The 9,194-nt window shown below is 45.4% G+C and overlaps 1 protein-coding gene across 1 annotated transcript in view; it reads right to left on the minus strand.

The window, feature by feature from the left end:
- LOC111141368 (protein tyrosine phosphatase, non-receptor type 1) overlaps positions 1 to 6,800 on the minus strand; it is a 71,696-nt gene extending 64,896 nt beyond the window's left edge. The window contains exon 1 of the mRNA XM_022493857.1: positions 6,615 to 6,800. Within this exon, the coding sequence (XP_022349565.1) occupies positions 6,615 to 6,677 (63 nt within the window). The 5' untranslated portion in view covers positions 6,678 to 6,800. The remainder of the gene's footprint in view (positions 1 to 6,614) is intronic.
- Between the last annotated feature and the right edge of the window lie 2,394 nt (positions 6,801 to 9,194).

The raw sequence follows: 9,194 nt of genomic DNA on the forward strand, positions 1-9,194 counted from the left end.
GGTAAAAGTAACTTCTTGAAGCACCAGTTCTATCTAATTACCCTGGGCGATGTGGAAAACATACTGCTTCACTAGAATCACAAGCATTTAGAACTGCAAATTCAATCACGTCACAATTTTTTTAAAACACGAAAAATCTGTCATTAGTCTCTGTTACTTTGTCTGCAGTGTGACCCATATCCATCCCATCCCATCAATGGATATAGGGGACTAGACTTTTCTTTGACTATTTATTTCAGGGGGGGGGAAAATCTTCCACATGAAATGGTCTTGTTTCCAGTTTTCAGACATTCGAAATTTATTAACTGTCAGTATGATACTCGTGATTATGTCAAGCTGCCTAGCTGAAAGGGCAGCAGCAAGTGAACTGTGAAGTCCACTCCTACCAAGGACTATTTCTAAAGCGCTGGAGACTTGGGTACTTTCTTCTCAAACAAGGCAGCTCTGTAAACGATCACACTATTCAAATGAAGTTTAGACCAGATGTAGGTTTCTTTCTAAAATTACATCATAAAGGGCAGCTACTCTTGGGTACCTAGCTGGGGTTGAATCTTTCGTAAATTCTCAAGAATCAGTTCCTCTATCTTTTACGGGAAAAACCACCCAATTGCTACTTAGAGAAAAACTGCAAGCACATTGCACATGTCAGTGCTACTCATTTTCCCACATTACTAAATCAAATGAACCCCACTTATTACAAATGTTTGGTACTTCTTGGGGTGGGGGGAAGAAACTCAATTCTTTTGAGTCGTTAACTATACTCACAAAACTAATACACATTTTTAAGCCTAACTGTACTCACCAACACCCACACCTTACAAAACTGAGTAACCACTGCAGTGTTTACAAGGGTGACTTCAAGAACATTCGATTCTCTTTGTGAGTACGTTAAAGACTCTTTATTACTTGATATGAACTCTGTGATCAGTTAGGCCAGGATCATTTTTACCAAGGAAGAGACTGAAGAAGAAAGGAAGGGGCCCAGTTAGCACGGTTAGTGACAGAGCCGGGACCAAAAAAAAAGCGAAAGATTCAACTACTCTCCTGGCCGGAAGGGTGGTCTGATCAAAGACCAAAAAACATTTGCCTTTATCATTTATACTTGGGGGGGGGAATCACACTTTGTAAGGGTTGTTACTTTATGGAGAACCATATTTTATATTCCATAATCAAAAATATTTCACAAAACAACCATAAGCAAAGCCCTTCTAGAAGGCACGTGAGAGCAAGTCAAGAGGGATAAGGACTGAGTAATTCTTAGAGAGAGCACCTCCAATTCTCCTATTAAGTTCGCCTTAGTCCAAGTACAAATTTGCTATTAAATGTAAAGTTCCTATAAAACAAACTGGTGGTATCAGCTTCCACAAGGTAAAAATTCAATCCTTTCTTCCAAGCCACCACGGCAGACAGTATGAAATTGCCTCAGTAGGCCATACCTTAAAATGTGGTAATTTAAGTAATTTGGTACCCCCCCCCAAAAAAAAGTGGTAATTTTCTCCAAGAGTGACCTCTGCTACCAGTACTAATGCAGGCTAATCTAATTGTTTCTACCATTCCTTCCCCACCTAGAACGGGAGCTGGGAAACAGGTCTTGTTTGTCTTTATACTGCCAGAACCTGGCAGAGTGGTGCCAACCAATTTAATCCCAACATTTCTTAGGCACTTTGGGCCAGGTGCAGAGGACATCAAGATGAACGAGAGAAGGAAAAGCTGACCTCAACAGCTTGGACTCAAGAGAACACAGGCCCTGATAGAAACAGTGCCTTTAAGAGCAAGGTTTTAGATGAGATAGGTATGAAGCTGTCTGGAAACACATAGGCAGGGGAGAAAGCAAAATCCAAAGCGAGGAGGCGCACATTTGAGCTGGGAGATGTGAGCCAGACCGTGGGAAAGGCAGCCTGGACAGAGTTTAAGCCAAGACACAGAAGAGGGAAAGCTAAGCATGAGTTAAGTTTGGAGGACGCCGCACCTTCTCGTGCGGCTAGAGTAGAATGTGCATGGGAGGGTGGCTGCAGCTTGGCTGCCACACGAAGGAGTTTGGACCTTACAGGTATTTCGAAAGCACTAGAAGTAGTTCGACCAAGTGACAGGATCAGGTCTGTTCTTAACACGGTTATTCTAGGGATAACGTCAAGAATATACAGGGTGGGTGGGGGAAGATGTGAAGAGACTGTGAAGGGACTGTATTAGTTCATTACTAGCTGCCCTCGTTTCCATGGTGTGAAACTAAAAATGACAAGTGTCTCAGAGGCAAAATTTGAGAACCTAGACCCCTGGGGTGGTAGAAAGGATGCCATGGCCAATCAATGAAATGTGGTAGAGGGAATCAAGGACCATGCCCAGCGTTCACGGATATTCAAAACATGTACATGAAATGACTGGTACCAAACTACACTGTCTTGGACAATGACCTAGTAGACTTCCCATCTCCCCCCAGAACATGGGCAGTAGGAAGAAACATGCCCAGCCCATTTGTTAGTATTATCTGGTGACAAATTAAGCAACAAATGAACAAACTGACTAACAAAAAATGAACAAATTCACGCCAGCACTAGGGAGGGATAGCAGCTTGCAACTGTCGCTGGCAGGAAGGTTTAGAAGAAAGTACCTGCTTTATAAAACCACGGCGCGGGACAAAAACTGCCAAAAGCATTCTGCAATATAGAAATCAGAAAACTGACCATTCAAAAACGGGGGCAGGGAAGAAAAAGAAAAGGCACAATTATTTCAGCAGTTGATAGTCTGAAAAACCCTTACAGGGGCATCTTTAAATGTATTTCTATCATGAAATTCAGTATACACTCAATTACATTATTCAGTACCAGGTATGGAATTTAGGGGAGCCATTCATGCTAAAATGCAAACGCAGTGAGGAAGCTGTGGAGCCCAAGGGTAGATCACCAGCAACTGACAGTCGTCAGCATCACCATGATCCCCGGGCTGACTTTTCAGAGCCATCTGATACAGCTTACCTGCTTCCAAAAGTACCAAAGTGTACCTATAGATATGCCAGCGATGCCAAAGAAATACTAATAGCAGGAAGTCCTCCCCTCCACTGTTTCTACCAGTGCTCCCAGTTACCTTGAGTCCAATTAATTACAAGGTCTTCCCACCATTTCCAAAGTGGTAGTCAGACACCTAAATGTAGTCCACTCAAACCAGGGCTACACAAGAACATTTAGATCTAATGGGTCACTCAAGATGACTAGAACTTCCCAATCTCTCCATGTCATTTCCGTTTGTCATTTTTTTTTCTTTTTAGTGAAGTGAGTCATAGTGTATAGATCTTTCTCCTCTGCACAAAATAGTTTCTCTCTCAAGAGAATGGTACGGATATAAAAATTACAACGAAATTTTTACATTCATCTTCTTGGACTGTAACAATGTAAGCTGTACACAGCAGCAAGGAATTTGGGTGAACTACTGTTATAGCATGGTTTAACCTAGTCAGGCATTTGATCATATTTCATAATGAAAGCAGCTATAAAAACAAATGTCAATTGGAAGAGCGGCCCACTTTACAAAGCCTGCCTCTAACATGGAATAAATCTTGACTTCAAGTCACGAGCTATTGTTGCAATCGTCTTTATCTGAAACAATCACATCATTCACACTGAGAAATAGTGAACAGTGTCAGAGAGTCGAAGAACTAGAGATGAGACCAACAGCAGAACACCTGACCCAAACCTTAAAGTACAAACGGAGGGCAGCTCATTAGCTATTTTCATTCATTCCAGCCCTCTCCTCTTTCATTCCAGCCCTGGAAAACCAATCCCTTTCCCGTGTCTGGCATCTCTCCCCTCTTCTGGACAGCCAGGCCAACTCAAACTCCAGGCTCACTAAGTATGACTTCCACTTTTCAAAACAGGCACACAATCACTTAAATGACAGAAAACAACTTTTAAAGCCATCTACATATGCTAGTATGCTGACTTTTTATATATCTAAATGCTGATTAGTATCTATGCGCTTAACAATTAAAAACACAGTTATGCTCACTTTCTCAAGTTAGGCTAGCACAGAATCTTTGCCAGAAACGTTTGTTTCCTAAGCCACCACATTCCTCGGCATTCAAGCCTAATTCACCCTTTGTTCTTCTCCCAATTGTTTCCAAGCTTTTGCATCTTTTTGTTTTAGTTAGGAAAGAAGTATAGTGAGAAATAACCGCACAGTCTCACTTACAAAGTTGTAAGCCAAAATTACCTATTATTTTTAAAATCACAACAGACTGCACAAGCTCAAAATGACTTTGTAGAGGGCTGCCCTCACTGTGACATGCTATAAAATATTAATTTTTTTACTTCCATTTCCAACCAATGATGAACACATTTCTTTGAATTCTTGAAAAATAATGGTTTTGGGAAATTGACACACACTTCGGGAAATTTGCCACTTTAGACTCAAAGTCGTTTGAACTCTACGTTTTTAAAAATGCCATGGTTGCCCAATAACGAGCCACTGTTAAACTCAAAAAGGAAAGGAGATTCTGATTTCAATTTTAGAAAAGAAAAATATCTGTATGGTATAGGTGAGAAAGCCGATAGTGGACAATTCTCTAAAATAAAAAGGAACCCGACCTCCAGGAACATCCAATCCACCAAGAAGCTGAGAAAATCTCGACACACTGCAGTGTGGCTAACTCCTGGCATTCAAATGTGGTAGCCACACGTAAGAATGGTGAGGGAAATTAACTGAGAACCAACATGCTTCATGCTGGGGGCGTGCATAACACGGTTTTAACAATGCTTGGATGATAGGTTCCCCACTCTACCCTAAAACAGTAAGAAATAAGATTCAACCAAGAACTGTTTTTTTCCTCCCCAAGAACTCTTTATAATATGAATTTGCTGTTGCCAACTTTGTTTCAGTACCAAAGATTTTCCCCAGTGCTTCCTAGAGGCCATCTCCACTTGTGATGGGATATATTCTAATCAATACTTCAAACCAACGGTTTTTTCATTTAAAGCCACTTGAGACTCTACTGCATTAGATTTGATGTAGAAAATCTGTCTACACATTCTTAAAATTACTAGTGGAATTCATTCAATTAACTCAGAGATGAGACAATACAAATTTCCTATATTGATTCAGCACAGTTATACAGATTACAGTGGTTAAAAATACTAGTCTATTAGAAGTTAATATCCATTACAGTCCTAGTAAGAATCCTGTCAAATAAGTTTGATGCAAATCCACATGAAGCCAGGCCTGCCGAAAAAAGGCTTTTGTTAGTCAAGCATACCAAAGAACTGCTTAAAGCTTTTTTCCTTTTTAAGTGGAGCTCAAAATAGATTTTAATACGACCAGCTGATGGATCTCCCAATTTGCCTTTTGAGCCTATAAGCTGAAAACAGAATAAAATGCATTCTCCCTTCACACAAGTAACAAAAATCTCCCTAGTCTGTCCATCACCTATTTAAGATACTGAGTGTGGTTGTGGTTAATCCTCACAACCCCCGCAATGACATTTAATCAGGAGCTCGTATTTTCTTTAGAGGATTTAGCTGCTTATGAAAGCAGACCTTCTCGTGTTGTTAATCTGATGCTGCAGACTGGTGAGAAACCCTACCTTCCTAACTTTTTTTTAATTTATGAACCACGTAACCCACAAGGAGATGGAAGACTGGGAGGACTCGATTATCTCAGCCGGGACAAAAAGGGTAAGATGCTCACTGGGGAGAGAAGCTGTTTTAGAGAGGGCCAAAAAAAAAAAAAGTTAACCTTCCCGGTTTCCTGCCCGGAAGGGTACTATTTTGGCCCCAGAGGAGTGGGTTTTGCAGGTCTTCTGGCTGAAAGGCACTTTGGTCGGATCATCTCAGGGCTCGCCCCTGCTGCCCATTCAGCACACAGAGCAGAAGTCTCTTCCTCTGACAGATCCTCCCTGGGCCCCCTTGAGGTGGTCCACCTTCCAGGCAGTGACTCTACCCCGTTATGGTGTTTTGTTTTCCTCACCGCATCTGTCACAATCTGAAATGATTTGCTCATGTGTTTGACTGCCCTATTCGACTCCAAGCTCCGCGAGGCATAGGGTCTTGTCTGTCTTGTTCTGCAAACACTACTTCCAGCGCCATGCCCAGCACGGAACAGGCAGGCCGATTCATGTTCACTAAATGAATGAACAGGAAGGGGGGAGAGGACTGTCATCCTTGGGACTTGACACACACTGAGACGAGGGGAAAGGAAATGTGAAGGAGGGAGGGGGGAGTCACCCTTTCCCCCCAGGGAGACAAAGGAAGAGAGTCTGAGGTGGTCCAGTCTAGAAAAGGAAGTAGTGGGGGTGTTCCATCAACCCCAGGGGACAAAGAGTGGATAAGCAGGGGGGCGGGGTCAGGGTTCGAGGGATTAGCGCTGAGAGCCCCGACCGGCGGCCTCCGGCCTTGAGGATATAAGGTGGGTGGGGGATCAAAGGGGTTTGAGAGGCCCCGGAGAGACGCAGGCCCACCCGGGGGACAAAGAGAGAGGAGGCCCGCCTCTGCCGCCGTCGGATCGAATCCTCACGCAGCAGGGCAGAGGCGGAGGGCGAGACCCAGAGGGAGGGCCGGGCCTGGGGGTCTGAGGGGAAGGTTCACGCGGCCTAAGCAAGGGGCCTGCCGCGCTCCGGGGCGCTACCCCACCTGGTAAATGGCCGCCCAGCTCCCGGCCTTGTCGATCTGCTCGAACTCCTTTTCCATCTCCATGACGGCCCAGGGCGGCTTCTGCGCCTCCTCCTGGGCCCAGTGCACTGCCTGCCGCTCTAGGCCGCGCCGCGCTCTCGGCTCTTCAGCACCGCTGCAAGCCTCTACTCCCGCCGCTACTGCCGCCCTAGCCGCCGCTGCTTCTTCATGTCAACCCGGCAGCCGGAAGTACGCACCGCGCTGCCTCAGGCTCCGCCCCCCGCGTGAGAGAACCAATCAACATTCGAAAATGTCGGCAATAACTTCCGCGGGGCGGAGCCGGGGGGAGGCGGGGGGGAAGTGGCCTCAGCCCGGCGAAACGTCAAGCGGCGTGCGCTCTCTCCTCCCCACGCGGGGCTCGGGGCTTGGGCATGGCCCACGCCGGTTGCCTGGGCGACCCTGGGAGCCCCGCCCACGGAGCGTGGGTTTGCAAGGCCGGGTGGGTCTTGGTTTCAAGCCTCAACACAGCCAGTTGAGTTACAGAGTGACCTTGAAGTAACCACGGATCTGTCCTAACGCGCCGGCGACCTGGCCTCAGTGCTGCTAGCTGGAGTATGGGCCGAGGGCTGCATGCCTTCTCCTCAGGCCAAATGTCCGCCCCTTTTTCTTTTTCGAGGGTACTGTCCTTGTCTGAGACGCAAGATTTCTGTTTGAGGTCTCCTATCCTGGGCACTGCAAGATGAATGGATTGGGGTCTTGGAATGATTTTCAATATTTCTCAAAGTAGCAAGGAAATCCTGCTCAGACTGGACTCAGTGGAACACAAATTACGCAGTACATTCATGTATTAAATAATGCAGATTTCTAGAAACACCTTAAAAGGATTCAGATACCAGGAATCTGTATTTTTCACCAGCAACTCCAGCTGTTATACCTGAGGTCCTTCAAGCACATGTGAGAAAGGCTGGTCAGGTTGCCTTCCTCTGTGGGTCCTACTGTAAGCCATCCATTTCTGGGCCTGGCACATTATATGGAGATTGTGAGCTCCAGGGGGTCAGAGGACCTAGAGAACCGAATCATCTCTCTTTCATTGTTCATCTCAAGCCTGCCCAGAGAGGCTGCCTGATGGCACTGGTTGAATCCCAGATCATCCCTTGATGGCTTGTGGCATGCACTGTGCCTGGCATTCCAAGTACACGTTCTCATTTAATTTCTACAACAACCCTACAATATAGGCACTATTATTATTCCCATTTTATAGGTGAGGAAACTGAGGCACAGAGAAGCAAAATCACTTGTCCTCAGTAGCATTGCACATTGGCACAGAAGCCAAGATTCTCACCAAATCTGCAAGGGAGTGCTTGCTCAAAGAGCCGGGCGGCCGAGGTCCAAATTCCAGCTCTATTAAATAGCTAACTCACAACTTTGAGCAAGTTGTCTAACCTCTCTCTGCTTTTGTTCCCTCTTTTGTAAAACGAGGACCGTAAAAGTACCCACCTCATGGAGATGTGTGAAGATTGAGTGATTATATATATTGCTATAGATCTTGCTTTTAGTATAGTGAGTGGATGGATCAGCACGTAATTAGACCACATTATTATATACTTTATATATATATAGTATAGTATATATATATACTATTATATGCACTTTCGAATAATAGCAAATAGGGAGGTAAATGAGTGATTATTGAATAAATGCAATTGGTTTGATAACCAATGTCTTTAATTTTTTTTTTTAAAGATTTTATTTATTTATTTGACAGAGAGATCACAAGTAGACGGAGAGGCAGGCAGAGAGAGAGAGAGAGAGAGGAGGAAGCAGGCTCCCCGCTGAGCAGAGAGCCCGACGCGGGACTCGATCCCAGGACCCCGAGATCATGACCCGAGCCGAAGGCAGCGGCTTAACCCACCGAGCCACCCAGGCGCCCCTGTCTTTAATTTTTTAAGGTTTTATTTATTTATCAGAGAGAGAGAGAGAGAGAGCGCGCGCAAGCAGGGGGAGTGGCAGGCAGAGGGAAAAGCAGATTCCCTGCTAAGCGGGGAGCGTGGCGCAGGACTCCATCCTAGCACGCTGGGATCATGACCTCAGCCAAACACAGACGCTTAACCGACTGAGCCACCCAAGCATCCTAGCCAATGTTTTTAGAAACTCAGCATGCTGTGGGGGGAAATTAACCAAAGATGCCCATTCTGGTGAAAAGTTTGGAAACCCCTACGCTTGGCTAAATGGCTAAATCTTAGCGATTTAGGTGACTCTCCAGTCTCCTGCTCTCTTCCTGCCTTTATTTCTTTGAGTGTAGTTTGTGTGGAGCTCACAGAACTGAGAGCTCCTTGGAGGAACAGAGACCAGGGCTGGTTCATTCCTGTCCTCCTGAACTGAGCGAAGTAAGTAAACAAATCGAGTACCTATCTGGAGTGCAGGTGGACCCCATGCCTGCAAGGAGTGACACTTGGTGACTGGAATGGCCTCAGAGTGGCTCCAAAGCTAGGCACAGGTTCCTGGGGCCGTGAGAGGACGGCTAATGCAGGGTCCGAGTTTGGGCTCTTTCATGGCTGTATTGATATACTAGAGCTGCCGTCACAAATGTTCACCAATGTG

The sequence above is a fragment of the Enhydra lutris genome, unplaced genomic scaffold (genome assembly GCF_002288905.1).
Source record: "Enhydra lutris kenyoni isolate GAN:26980312 unplaced genomic scaffold, ASM228890v2 scaffoldscaffold6, whole genome shotgun sequence".
NCBI classification, from domain to species: domain Eukaryota; kingdom Metazoa; phylum Chordata; class Mammalia; order Carnivora; family Mustelidae; genus Enhydra; species Enhydra lutris.